The sequence below is a fragment of the Siniperca chuatsi genome, linkage group LG2, assembly GCF_020085105.1.
Source record: "Siniperca chuatsi isolate FFG_IHB_CAS linkage group LG2, ASM2008510v1, whole genome shotgun sequence".
NCBI classification, from domain to species: domain Eukaryota; kingdom Metazoa; phylum Chordata; class Actinopteri; order Centrarchiformes; family Sinipercidae; genus Siniperca; species Siniperca chuatsi.
This window is the reverse complement of record NC_058043.1, coordinates 9,546,256-9,561,224: the sequence shown is the minus strand read 5'-3', so window position 1 is coordinate 9,561,224 and position 14,969 is coordinate 9,546,256. Positions and strand designations below refer to the sequence as shown.

General features: G+C 37.2%; 1 protein-coding gene across 1 annotated transcript; it reads right to left on the bottom strand.

The window, feature by feature from the left end:
• Positions 1-638: 638 nt before the first annotated feature.
• LOC122887511 (immunoglobulin-like and fibronectin type III domain-containing protein 1) lies at positions 639-14,557 on the bottom strand. Its single transcript, XM_044220808.1, has 23 exons — positions 14,521-14,557; positions 11,337-11,492; positions 11,105-11,244; positions 10,897-10,996; positions 10,744-10,770; positions 10,417-10,462; positions 10,126-10,321; positions 9,718-9,831; positions 9,446-9,608; positions 9,044-9,316; positions 8,525-8,890; positions 7,008-7,132; positions 6,696-6,837; positions 6,294-6,587; positions 5,882-6,181; positions 5,219-5,395; positions 4,961-5,089; positions 4,477-4,785; positions 3,628-3,713; positions 3,306-3,498; positions 1,733-2,029; positions 998-1,324; positions 639-904 (listed from the first exon to the last, which is right to left on the bottom strand). Exons 1-23 carry the CDS (start codon positions 14,555-14,557, stop codon positions 900-902), a joined length of 4,002 nt encoding a protein of 1,333 aa, XP_044076743.1. The 3' UTR covers positions 639-899.
• Positions 14,558-14,969: the final 412 nt, after the last annotated feature.

The following is a 14,969-nucleotide window of genomic DNA, read 5'->3' as shown; positions in this document are numbered from 1 at the left end:
AACGTTTGAAAGACAATCGTTAAACTTTCATTTAAAACACAAAACATTCCCTTTTGTAAAAAGCTGTCTGATTTCTACATGAAAATGTATCCCATTTAGGCTACTCCAATCAAAATATATTAAAACCCTTTGGAAAAATAAAAGGGAATATAACAGGGTGCTGTCAATCTTTACCCTTCAAAGTAAAAGTCTTTGCCTTTTTGTTTTTTAATGGTGAAATGTGACACAACAAAAGCATGACATAGACAATAACTTATATAGACATGTGAACAGAACATACAGACATCAAGATCACGCAGTGCAGTCTCTGTCTAATCATGTAAGACTTTACAGGAATTTACAATGTCCTGGACTTAATCTAGTGCAACAACATTTAACTACTGAAAGTGCTTGTGTGGTGCATGTGTGTACTCATGCATGAGAAAACAGGGATCCGCTGATGAAAACATTGCCCCATAGTGCTACTAGTGTTTAGTGACTGTAACTCTGTTAAAGGGCTATGTAAATAAATAATACAAGTGATACAAGTGTTTTTAAGTTAGATTGTTTCTTATAATTTTAAATCATTGAATACAGTGGAACTCAAAAAATGGAGAGAGAAAAAACATGTGCCATTTTGCAGTTTATTTGACCACATCTTAAGTAAATAGAAGCAGGATGATGAAATGTCTCCAAAATTTAATAGTACATCATATAACATTTTCCCAAAAGACACAATTCATGTTTTCTGGAGCTTTCTAAAGTTGTTGGAAAGTGTTTAGTAGTAGTGGTGCATCACACTAGTGTGAAATGGAGTAACTTAAAATGAATATATGTCATCACTAAATTTTACATAATTGATTTAAAACACATTGATGGATCTGTTGGTTCAGCTTCTGTCCAGCAGCTGCAGCTCTTCTTCACTCTGTAAAGAAACATATTGATATTCTGAGTTTGTTTTATCTGCATACTTTATGTAAAAATGTATGATTCTTAAACCTTGTACCAGTGTTAATACCTCTGACATTCAGCGTCATTGAGGACTCTGCTGTTCCCAGTTTGTTCTCAATGACAACTTTGTATTCCCCGTTGTCTTTGGGTTCCACCCTTAGTATGAGCATGGAGCAGACTCCACATACATTGGTGATGTGGTATTTGGTGTTTGTGTTCAGGCTGATATTGTTGCGGTACCATGTCACACGTGGAGCTGGATCACCCTTTACTGCACAGCTCATGTAGCACTCGTAACCCTGTGGAGCTGTACGCCTCTTCAGGGGAACGATAAATGATGGAGGTGTCTGGAAGTCAAAGGGTTTTGTCTCTGGCATGTTTATTTTGATTTTTCCTGAAACACAACGACATGCATAAAGTTTAGGGTTTCACAGAATTATAATAGTTAAGTACTAATTTTGTACTAGTGGCCTTGTAAGACAATTTTCCCTAACTTAACATAGAATCGATAACAAGTCTATTGAGAGTCAAAATCCTGACATTACGTCCATGCTAGCCGCTGTTCCCCGAAATGTAACTCCATGCAATCACAGACATCACTAAATAGATTTGAAGTTAAAAGTTTAAAAGTGGCCAGTGGGATGAGACAAGTTGCAAAGTAGTGGAAGACAGTCTTCCCAAGTTGAGTATTTAGGGGTAACTAGAGTTAAACAGCCCTGAGATCTGGTTTGTGTTTGTTTGAGTTGTGTAACGTAGTAAGAATTGATTTAGATGTCTTTGTGTTTTAACTGGAGGCACAAACCTTTTTCCTTTTTGGTTTCAAACACAGGGGTTTCAGAAGGTGATGAAAGACCCATGTCATTTTTAGCAAATACCCTGAAGTAATACTCCCGCCCAGGCAAAATGTTGACAACTGTGAACTTATTGTTGAAGAGGTTGTCTGCCACTATCCTCCAAGTGCGTTTGAAGGAGTCCCGCTTGGATACCATGTAGTGTAGTCTGTCATCCCTCTTCTCATCTGGAGAAGGAGTCCAGGAGAGAGTCACTGTTCCTGGGATGTTCTGATCCAGCTCCACTGGACCTGGAGGCTTGGGGTCATCTAGAACCAGATTTAGAGGCACAGAGATACAGATTACTGATATTACAGGGTTAGTTTGATAACAAAAACGGTGTTATGTTAGAGAGGCTTACTTAGCAGAAAATTGAACTCTTTCACCTAATGTTGGCACTGGATACTATAGGTTACTTCAAATTATCTTTAACCCAGTAACACTGATAGTAGACTGATAACTGCTGCCAACAACACCAGTTAGTGTAGCACAGTGAAAAAAAATGCTGGAAACCATCAGCTGGGGATTTGATAAAGCCAGTGTCAAAAAGTTTAGAGAACAACGGACTGCTGCAATGGAGTATATTCACAAATATATTAAGATGTCATTTGGTTTAGTAGGTTTTGTTTCAAGTATAAAACAGAGGAAATCTAATCCAGAAGCCAGTATCTTTATTTGAGCATTGAAGTTAATTTCAACCTTGAAATCACTATTTTAGCAAAATAATCTCAAGTCAGGTTCCACTTTCTAGCTTTTTTTTAGCGCTTTTAACCACAACTCATGGTCTTCATTAGTGAAACCTTTCTCATTCAATGCTTAAGACCATCTTTAGCCTGAGACAGGGGTTACCATATGGCATATGGGGGTCTGATGATGACAGAGATTGGTACTGAGACTGTGAGATGCTGTTAAAAGCTCAGAAAAAGTTAGTAAGTGGACATTGAGTTGAGATTATTTCATCACACATTATCTTCATTGTGTGTAGACAATGTATCTCTGCTGTGTTTATCCATCACCCTCCTTTCTCTTAGTAGCTGTTTGTCGATACATTTTTTCTGCTTTGTATATGTTTGTAATAGGATTCAAGAGTGTTAGAATGAAGTTTATGTCCTGTATAAATTCTCATTAATCTCCCTTGTACTTGTTATTAATAACTCTCTATGTGAAACAATGAATAATTATAAATTCACACTAATCCTGTTTAATTACCATTCATATTCCAATTCAAATTACTCTATCTCCTTGCCTGAAAAAGACCTTATTGTTTAGTACGCAAAAATAGTGAGGTCTGAGTTACAAAAGTGTCTATCTATCTTTCTATCCAACATATAGTACTTCCTATATACATTATCTGTATCCAGCTCAGTTTCTCTTTGATGGAATTTGTTGGGTCAAGTGTTTCGTGTGCTAAATAGCTGGGAAGGAACATCTAATGAGGCCAGCAAAGAGTATGCGTTCAGTCTCTGTAACCGAACTGTTTGTAATATGTTTTATATACCAGGCCATGAAAAGTAGTAGTTGATGGCCAGGCACACTGAGATTCACCTGTAACTCTGATTTCAACATTGAAGCTCTCCTGGCCGACAATGTTCTTAACAGTAATGGTGTAGATGCCGTTGTCAGATCGTTCAGATGTGGGGATTAACAGTTGAGAGCCTTTATCAGAGTTGGTAATTGTTACATGTTTGGGCACTGGAATACTGTCCTTTAGCCAGGAGATTTCTGGCAGGGGGGAGGCCTGTAGACAATAAGAAAAATATCAGATTAATTTGTTAATTAAAAATTCTGATAATGTCAGCTTAAAGGCTCACACAATAAAAAACATTCTCAAATTAACCCATTAGGAGAAAAACTTCTGGCACAATACCTCAAAGCTGATGTTCAGACGGACTGTGTTTCCAGATCTTACCACCACAAAGGTCTTCATGTTGCGATCTTTAAACTTTGGCCTCACTGTGAAGGTAAAATTTAGAATAAAATATTTAGATTCTTGCATTTATACAAACTGTCTGGTAGTTTAAAATAATATTTTCATTCTTTGCATTTTTTAATACTGTCTAAGAAATCATTGCCTTTGTTTATTTTCTATTCCTGTAGACCTAGATAAGAGATATACAATTTTGGGATAAAACATTTTTAAAAATGTAGAATTTTTTTAAAGCTTTTTTTGATAGTGATAGACAGGGGATGATATGCAAGAAAGGGCCCGGGCCACTGCTACTTTAGCCTTGATAAGTGGTGCACGCTCTACCATGTGAGCTACCGAGGCACCCCGACATTTTTAATAATTGATCACTATCTGTATAAATCCAGCTCCATTTCCGATCCTTTGTTTATTGTAATCCATTGTTTTGTGGGTACACCAGCTTTTCAAAATACCACGTTGCGTGCGATCTCTGGAACCTACAGTATTTCCATCCCACAGTGTTGCTAATAATTGAACCACAGGTTATGAAACAGGCATGAAACTCCTTTGGGTAAAAACAACAAAAACAAGTCACTGTGCCTCTACTACAGTGGTCTTTAACGCCAATATCTATGGATATTAAACAAAACATTGTAAGCACTATAAAAAAAATTAAAGGAAAGCTGTTATGTAGGCTACATTTTCTTGTTGCAGAGCTATGCAATATTTTTAAATAATACTAGAGAAAACTATTATGATTAAACTTTAAGCAACTGTCAAGTTGTTGAGTTGAATTTCAAATGTTCTCACCAGGAGGAGGCATGGCAATGATGTAATTGTCAAAGCCCTGAGGTTCTCCATCACCTCCATAATTGGTGGCAATTACTCTCACCCAGTATGTGGCCATTGCCTTCAAACCAATTACAGTGTAGGAAGTTAGAGTAATTGGGATGGCATTACAGCGGGTCCATTCAAGGCTTTCTATTGGTCTGATCTCCACGTAGTACCCTTCGGCTTCATCCTCTACTCCTTTCATTTCTTTAGGTTTAGTCCAAGCCAGTGAAAATGTTGTGTAATTGGAGGATGTTAATTTCAGGTCTGTGACTTTGCCCGGGGGTTCTGAAATTATAGCAATGGGATGTTATTAGCTCAGCATTGCTGTGATTTTATATTACATAAAGAGCTACAGACAGCATTATATTGAACATCTTGGTTCAACATAAAGCCTGACTTGCATAATTTTTCAGTGAAGACAACTGCAGTAGAATATAAGAATTCAGTGGGACTGGCTTACTCATTGGATCTCTTGCGATTACTGTGTCACATGGAATACTAGGATCTCCAGCACCAGATAGGTTGATAGCAGACACCCTAAATTCATATGCTGCCCCTTCAAAAACATCTTTCACTGCATACTTTGTGTCTGTGGAAAAAGGAAGAAACATATATCATATCACTAGAAATGTTCATTGATGTAGGCGGATAGCAGGCGTTTATTTTCACACTGTAGCCAATCACGGTGGATTCCTGCAGTTTGTCATGAGTTGGATACCTGTAATAGGCCCTCCTTGGTTTACGAGGCTCCAGTAATTAGTGCCTTTCTTGTTCTTTTCCAAATTGTATCCCACTATTTTGGTTCCTCCAGTGTCACATGGAGGACACCATGCCAGATTGATGCAGGCTTTAAAGGCACTGAGCACTTTAGGTGCTGTCGGGGGTCCAGGATAACCTGTGGGGGAAACATGACATTCTATCTATTCCATGTTATGTTATGTTGCTCTAATGTTCTTTTTATTAATTGAAACATGTCACACAACTCCTGTACACCATGCTTTAATGCAAAAATATTTCTGTGATACATTGTGGAAAAGTTGGTTATCAGGCTAAGTAGAAGTGATTAAATCCCCTGCGTGTATTATTTGAAAAATTTCTAATTTTGGAGACTCTTAGTGGAAGAATCAAAAATGATAATCTAGACTAATACTCCATCACACAGCACATATGTTGTTCTGTTGGAGTAATACTGACTGAATTGCCTCATGGTTTCTTTTAAATATTTAATGGCCACATGCCAAATGTGTGTAATCTTTTGTTTGTTTGTTTCACTCGGTGATTAATCTACGTGCTTCCCAAGAAGTTAACAGGTTTTCATCAGACAAGAGCAAAAATAGCCTCATCCTACAAAGCCTAAATTAGGCTCCAGCCAAAGACTTACGTAATACACCAGCTGGTATGTCCTCTGTCTGCAGGTAATCACTGATGCCTTCTGCGTTCTTGGCTCTGATCCGGTAGCAGTATCTCCTTCCAGGGTCCACATCTGAATCTTTGTAACTTGGGTTGCTGCCAGGGATCTCACCGAGATTTGACCACTTATTGCGCCCTACTTGTTGGCGTTCTATGATATAATTTGTGACCGGGCATCCACCATTATCTTTTGGCGGTTTCCATTTGAACTCAACAGATGTTACAGCACTTTCCATAATGTCCACAGGTCCTTGTGGTCGTGTGGGTTTGTCTGTTGACGAAAATGAAAATAAATCATACTAACAGCAAAAAGCATTTATCTCTTTACATACAGTACAATCTGTAATACATGGCAAACTTTAAGTCTCCTATTGTCAACTCACCTAGTACAATAAGTTTGGAAATAGCTTCTGTTGTACCAAATTGATTTTTTATTTTTATTTTGACCTCTCCACCGTCTTTCCTTTGGCACTTAGCAAGGCGTAGTCTGCTCTCAGTAGCTGATGTTTCAATCTTCACATTGAGGGCAGGCAAAAGCTCTTCATCATCCTTGTACCACTGTATATTCATAGGTGCCCCACCTGAGAATGGCAGCTTCCATTCGGCATTTTCACCTGCCTTTATAATGACTGGCTTTGTGAATTTTCCTAGCGCTTCAGCATCGATTTTTGGTGGGTCTTCAATGTTAGAGGAAAAAAAAGTTTTTGTCAAAAACCTAAACCTTTTTAAACCAGGGGATAATTTATCATTTGATACCAAACCATGTTATTAGTTTTTATTCTAACCTTGAATATTAAGTGTTGCTTCTGATTTACGGCCTTCAGCTTCAAAGCGGTACACAGCTGCATCATCTTTTTTACAGCAATCAATTATCAGCCTGTGACATGCTCCATCTTTGATAATTGTTACCCCATCCTCATTGGTTAGCTTGTCAGATGAAAAGATTCAATGTTCATAAGACAAACATTTTGATAAATGAAGGTATGCAATGTACTATATAATATTTTGGACTACAGTTGACCTTTATGGTTTAACAAGTTAGGGAACAGCGATAAGCATGGCAGCAGTACGTAATTCTCCTGGAATAGTTGACTTACCAGCTTCCCATTTTTATACCAATGTCCCTCAGAGGTCTCACTGCTTAGTTTGCAAGACAGCTCTGCCCGTTCACCAGTATTAGCAACAGTATCTGACAGCCCACTGACAAACTGAACACCTCGATCTGCAACAGTAAGAACAAAGTGAACATTTAGAAATAATCAAAATGGCGTAGTGTGTATTGTATTTTGTCATATGTAACCTCTGGTAAATATGTTATATTAGAATTTACAAAAGGTAGTGGTTGTGAGGTATGAATGGCTACAGAGGGGGCATTTAGTGTTTTTAAGGTGTTTCCCCTTGTTGATGTTAGTACAGTTTGCAGTGAAAATGTCATATAATTACCATGTAGCATAAAAAACAAATATATTATTTGCTCAAGTGAAGACAGCTGGAATGGGCTATATTAAGCTAGACCTGACAAACTTCACCAAACATTTTAAATAGCAGCAATACCAATGGGATGAGTATAATGTGTGCCTCCAACCAGACTAAATGTACCATTTTAGTGTTCAGTTCCATACAAATAAAAAGTGTCGAGTAAACAGCGCAGACAAATGCAGAAAGCACATGAGCAAGCAGTTTTCTATTTTTTGGCATAAGCAAATCAAGGATAGCAATGACCAGAACATCCCTGCTCCTGTCCAGCTTCACCACTGTTTGTTTTCTTGTTTACAGTATGTCTCTCTCTACTGGTCAACATGCAGGGCTGCAGAAAATGTATCATGAAGTATATCATTAAAATCCTTTATCATAATTCAATTAAACAGTTTTTCCCCTAAACATTTACAATAATTTTACAAAGGCCATAAAAATTGTACTTAAGTGGCCATTAATTTTTTTTTGTTGTTTGTCTTTGTTTTTCTACATTTAATAGTTTGTCTGATGATGGTTACACTCACTGAACTTCTAATTATAGTGAGTTATGTGGTATTGAAAAATTACCCTTACCCATTTACAATCCATAATTTAAAAGCCACATGATTACTGACTCCTGAAGTTCAGCCCAAAATGGTCAGACCTATTTTAAGCATAGTAAACATTTTTAACTTTCTGAATGTAATCCAATTTTCACCAGATTTTTTCATCAGGTGGCTATTTGTGATCAATTTTGTCCATCCACACATATATGACCTGTGCCAACTCCACAAAGAACAGTTTAAAGAAGTTTCTTGTAATTTATAGGCCTAAATTATCTTGGAACTAAAAATGTTAATACACACCTTAGTCTATACATTTTATCTTCCTTTTCCCACTTTGTTGAAAGTAGAAATCATCCTACTGTAACTATCTCTCACATTTTACTCTAGATTGGGGCCAACCTTATTTCTAGTCAAACGTCCACGTAGGAGTAATTCTGAGACATTTGATAAATACGGGCCCAGATAGCAAAGCTGACAATATACAGTATGCAGTAGAAGAGACATATGAGAACTGAAACTAAAACTATGACATTATTTTATCTCTGCAATGCAGTGACACATTATTCAGTCTTCACACAATGCAAGGATTTTACCTATAACGGTGTTGGGAACCAAAGGGCCAGTTCGTAATCGCTTCTTTTTCTTATCATCTGTATGATCCTTTTTATTTTCATCATCTCCATCTGTCAGGAGGTTCTTATTCTTGTCTTCTCCGTCACCCTTTTTTCCATCAGTCTTGTTTCCATCAGTCTTGTTTCCATCAGTCTTGCCACCAGACCCATCACCAGAACCATCTCCTCCATCCCCCAGTGCAGCATCCTTTTCAGCCTGTGCTCGTCTGGCTGCCTCCAAGTCGTCTTTCTCTTTTTGTAGCTTGGCCTGCTGTTCCAATGCAAGCTTAGTCAGGTCATCTTGATCCCCAGTTTTGGAGCCCTTACAGCCTTTACCATTTGGATCAGCTGAATTGCAGTAAACACAAACAAGTAGGGAGAATAATTCATTTTTTGAAAAGCAAATATTCAAGGAGTGTTTAGGTATCACACTATCAAGCTTAGATTAATATTTTATTTATTAATGTATATATCAATATGAAAAAAGAAAATATGTCCCACCTTCCACTGTGAGAGAGGCACTGCTGGAAGTTATCCCAGCAATCGCATAATATGCTCCATTATCTGCCATTTCACAGTCTTTAACTCTCAATGTGTGAATTAGTTTGTCCTCTGAGACAGTGATCTCATATTTGCCACCATGTTCAAGTGATGAGTCCTGTTTTGACCAGGTAATTCTGTTGAGGGGTGTTGACAAGACACATTGAAAGATGGCGTCCTCACTTTCAACAGCCTTCACATCCTTAATCTTGGCTATGAACTCCACAGCAGGCACTGAGAGAGGAGGAAGGGTGGGTGTGGATTAACTGACTGACTTCTCATTCCCAAATGTGGCTTGAATTGTCTCGCCAACTGCCAATACAATCGCCCTGTTTTATTACAGTTGCAACAGTTAGACATTACCTTGAAAGTCAGTTGTAAGGACATTTGCCTCTTCAACATCAACCTGGTAAAATCCAGAATCTTCTGGCTGAGGATCTTTGATGCTGAAAACATACTTTGTGCCTGTTTTCTTAAGGCTATGCTTTGAATTTTCATCATCACCATATGGAACCATTGTCCCATCCTTTTTAGAGAAAAGTAGTTAGATTAGGTTTTTTGATTTATTTATTTTTTTTCTTATTTGAGTGTTGATCGGTTTTAAATAGTTTATCTTGGAATACATATCAACTCACCTTGTATAAGTTAATCGCACTGTTGGGATCCCATAATTTCATGTCGAGGCTAAATTCAGCTTTTCCATTGGGTTTTACTTCTATTTGTTTCACATTTTCCAGTTTCTCTACAACCTACAAAAGAGATAAAAAAAAGTCCTGTGTATCTGTAGATTTTGCTCTGAACATCAGACATTTTTAACTTAAGTGCCATTGAACAGAGCATGGATGTGTACTTGTTAAGGTGCACTAGGCTCGGTTAGCCTCAGGCAAAACTAGACTTCTTGCACAGGAAGGAAAAAAATCTAAACTCTAAAAAATACTTAGAAATCAATTTTCTTGGTTAAAACCTCATCAACATTTTGCAGGTTCAAAATACATGATCCAGAATTCTTGTGCAGCTGTTACAAACTGCATATAGTACCCTACCTTTGCCTGCTCATCTTCCCTTTCCTTTTTCATCTGTTTGAGTCTCTTCAGCATCCAGCGAAAGTCAGTAACGCCAAAGTCCAAACAGATTTTTTCATAGTCCTTCTTTGGTGCACTGAGAAGCAGCTCCCAGAGCTTTGGATCAATTTCTCCCTCCTTTCTTGGTGGGAGTTGTTTTTTTCTGGTGACAACAACACTGAAAAGAGAGGAACAGCGTAATATGTTTTGGAGGGGTTCACAGCAGTACATATAAAAAATAAAAAATAAATACTGATTTGGACTTAAACTTACGTTTTCTTAAGCATCGATCTGAAATCCTGTGGCGCTTGTCCATTTGCTGAAAGAATATGAGATGTAAATTGGAAAAACAAACAAAACAATCAGACTGATTTGTACATCTTTAACAATTCATTGGGTCTTTTTTTAAATTACAGCATAGGTCTCAGTATTTTATGACCATGTTCAACACACATTGTTGTAATTGCTGCTGAGATCCAAATTCAAGAAAAAAAACACAATCATAAAATCTCTGTAATCCTAGAAAATAAATCTATGAATTAATGGATGCTAGAAAGAGGAAATTTAAGCTCCATCATAGTTCTGTGGTAAATGTCATACCTGCCTGGCCTTTCTTCTTGAAACCAACTGGAAAAAAACAAAAACAGTAGCAAAACAAGAAATCATAAGTGAATAGTCCAAGCTACAGTATATTATACTCTAATTTGATTGATTTATAATGAGCATGTTGCGTGGTAATAATCTGTCTTTTACCTTCAATAACACTGAGAGTTGCAGTGCAGACAGCCTGTCCATACTCATTGGTGACAAAGCATTTGTAGGTGTCAGCTTGATCTGGTTTTACACTGAGTATCTGACAAAGCAATATTGTCATAGTTACATTGCATTGTACAGAAGCGTACATATATTAGTACGTGTTTTACAAGATGTGGAGCATTTCATTTAAATGCTTTTTTCTCACTTCAAGAATGTGCTCTTGAGCTCTTTCATCAAATCTGGTCTTGTACTTTTCTGGGTCATCAACCTTGCCCTTATTACGCCCCCATGTTACAGTTGGTGCTGGCTCACCACTAACCATAGCTTTGAAAATCCCTTTTTTACCTGAAAAATCAAAATACAGTGAGCCATACAACAGGGATACAGTTGATAGTGTTTTTATAATCACAGTTTTACTTTGTGGGTTTGTTATTTACCCTCTTGAACAGTTATAGCCATTGGCTTCCGGGTTAAGTCAGGTGTTGACTTTCCTGTAGGGAGTTGCTCAACATACTGAGTGATCATAACCCCAGGGACTCTGGACCTTTTCTTGATAGCCACTGTTAAGACCAGAAAATAACAGTCAAATTCAGCTGTGTGAGGTTGTTAAAGCAAACATAGACAAAAGAAACAGGAAACACACATTTTTTAAATGCTTTGTGTGTCAGCAGTTACATACATTATTCACACTGTTAAAACATGCCTGAGCAAAACCGTGGGATTGGATATGGTTACAAATATTTTAACAAGTTGAGCTGCAGAATTTTTCTTGCCAGATACCTCAAAGGTGATCACAGTATTTAAACCCTTGTTTTTTCAAGTGTTAAAAGCAGTATTATTATCTTTTAACATTAATTAAATCCAAGATTTGTGAACATCTTCCCCAGTGCTTTTGCTTTTGGTTGCATTAACGCTAGAATTTCACAAGAGGTCAGTATTTCCTTTCTCTTTGTCAACCATTATAGCTGCTACAACATGACAAGACCTTTAATTGATGATTGATGACTGATTAAGATGCATTTTGGATTCAATTATTATTCTGTTTTTGTCTAAAGGCAAACATATGCATGTCAAAATCACTCAAAACCAGTTAAATTGGTGTTATTTTGTCATTTATTTATTTTAACATAAATTCCAATGAATTTGGGACAAATGTACAATCAAACAGATTTTGTTGATATTTTTTATATCATAATCATTATTTTAGACATTTTTTACATTTAAAAAACAGTCCTTCAGGATGCTCTGAGAAGTTTGCTTCTCTGAGACTAAGACTATTACAAGTCGAGGAGCTACAATGTCAAAAGCTCTATAGCTCTTGTGTTTTTTTAGCCCAGACCTTGGAACAGCATTGAGACAGCAAAAGAGATATGGGTGACACATTTTGTCAGCCTTTTTCCCCTCTCGGATTTCAACTGTGGGATGACTCAGTACGACACTAAGTTCATCCAACAGCTGCTGAAATCACGAACTCCAACTGTTACCCCTTTTTCTGCACAAGCATTTTACCTCGTAATGACTCAGAGCTGCTTCATTCACCCTGGGGCTTGAACCTTTACTGCTGCATAATATAGATAGGCCAAACAACTAATTACTGCACAACTGTGTGCAGAATCAAATGTGTCCCACAATTATTGTAGTAAAATCAGGTCTTAAGCCAAATGGAACTATTGTACTCTTCATTCATTAAACTGTGTGTGTAACTATGTAGGTACCATACCAAAACTTAATAAGAAAACACTGGCTACAATTTGGTTTTCAAAGGGATGTTCTAGGATCTGGTGAGTCAGTGGCCACAAACGAGCCATTTTTAGTAAAATATATTTAGACCAAATACCAGCAATGACACAACTTAAACAACTTTGTACAACTGCTTCTCAAGGTTTCCACCATAAGTCCTTATAGCTGACCAGGTTTAACAAGTGACATAACACCTTTTGAGACATTTAAATGCACAGTATGTTAATTCTGCCACTAGGGGTCTCTCACATCAAAACAATAACAAAAGATGTAGTTTGAAGACGCTGTGAAGTAGCGTGGGATCACGGGAGCTGTTGTCTTCACTGTTAAACAACCACCACTGCTGATGAAAATCTATCTGACGTGAATCAGACAGAAATCGTGTTCACGGACGAGGTAACATTAAAGTTTTAGTCACGTCACGTTTAGTCATCTTCACAGACTTCCTTCCTCACTCTCTGACGTATTCCGTGTTTCCCCAGAAGTTGTAGCAACTAGAGGGGGTAAAGGGGACATGACGCCATTGACAGGTGACCGAATGTAACGCACCTTTACCTTGAATAAAATTATGAATTTCTCTGGGTTTAGACATTGTTGGAAACATTTGGGATAATGTATATTATAAAATATATCATAGGTCTAGTCTTTTTTAGACATTTTAATGTGGAAATGTTACATATTATACCTTTTGTAAAGCCCATTCTGTGTGCATCACTAATTTTCAAATGTAAACATTTTACTAGGTATATCCACAACTTGTTTTGTTTCCTAGAAATAGAAATATTTTATTGTTAAAATATGGCAAGCCATAGTAAACACGCATTTTGGAAGTTGAAATATATTCTGCTAGCAAACCTCTACTTCCCCATATCTTACCTATACCTCACCATCATCTACTGTGGTTGCACAAAATCACATGGAAACATGTAAGAAGGCGGGTGATAATGCTCACAAAAATTACAGATGCATGACAATGTAAGAATGCAGCTACAAAGTGGACTTCAAAGTGAAACCAGATCCTCCTCCTCCTCCTCTGAAATAAATTATTTGTACTGACATACAGTAAACCCAAGGGCTGGCTTATTATTTCACTACTTCCAATGTGAGTTACTTTAAGATTACCCATTCTTCATCACTTTTCCACAGCAGCCCTCCTCCAGTTAGAGGGCATATATTGAATATTCATCAAACTGTGTTTGTCATCTCTCAAGGGGTTGGTTTACACACTTATCATTTGAATGCAGGCAGGATTCTTGTAACCTTGTTCCTCAAGCACTGATTCATATGTAATCCATGTCTGGTAGGACAGCCAGTTAGTCGTTTGCTTCTGCATACCAATCACTCCTGGAAGAACTGTTAGATTTGGACACCTGTAGACTTCAGGACACCTTCAGTAAGAATTTGTTGGCTGTAAACAGCTGATATCCCTTTCATAAATCACAAGCCACCAACATTAGGCCTCTAAAATCGGTGTAAAGGGTTTCAGACACTCTGGGATAGTGTTTCTTGGAGGTAAAAAATTACATCGGTACACTTTTTTCCCCTTTATATATATCCATAATAGACTTCTCTCCATTTCAAGCACTAAAGAAGGGGTATTTCTGACGTCAAATGATCTTTTGAAAATCAATGAAAAGCTCATTCTAAATAGCTGGATAAACAGTATAGCCTGTGTGTCAATTTATGTCTGTATATATTTGTTTAAACATTTGTTAAAGGCTTTCTCTGAAATATACACAACTTTGTGGTTAAAATTTATGTTAAATTTATTTATGTATGTAACCGTTAATAATACAACATGGTAATGAACAACCACTCCCTATTTCCACGTACAACAAACAAAACACACACAAAAAAGTCCCTCACATTTTCCAAACTTACCTTTTGGGGCTTTTGGGTCCTGGTTTGTTGAACTCATTGCAGCGTTGTCGATTGTTTGTCAGCTCAAAGTTTTTATCACTTTGTGGCTGAAACGCAAAGAAAAACTGTCACAATTGTATGTAACTACATCAGCATTCATCATATTCGTCAGTATTCAGAACCAAGCATATATTTTCATTGTATACAGTTTTCACAAGGCTGACGTTGAACTGTAATGGAAAAAAGTTCCATGTTGATATGACTCAGCAGAACTTTGTATGGTACGCTCTGTTCAAGACAAGTAATTCTTTGAATTTGTGGATATCCAGATTTGTTGGTTTTACACTGCACAGTCCAGAAACTATAATTATTAGTAAAATTGTCAATCAAATGCTCCCAAATTTTTCAGATAAGGATACTAACTTTCTGACATTATGTTGTCCTACATGGTCAACTACATCATTGTAGTG

Coding starts and splice junctions, on each gene's coding strand:
- LOC122887511 (XM_044220808.1), bottom strand. CDS start 14,557: ATGAGTTCAACAAACCAGGACCCAAAAGCCCCAAAAG. Junction 11,245..11,336: donor GGCTATAACTGTTCAAGAGG/GTAAATAACAAA, acceptor TTGATTTTTCAG/GTAAAAAAGGGATTTTCAAA. Junction 9,609..9,717: donor GTGCGATTAACTTATACAAG/GTGAGTTGATAT, acceptor TTCTCTAAAAAG/GATGGGACAATGGTTCCATA.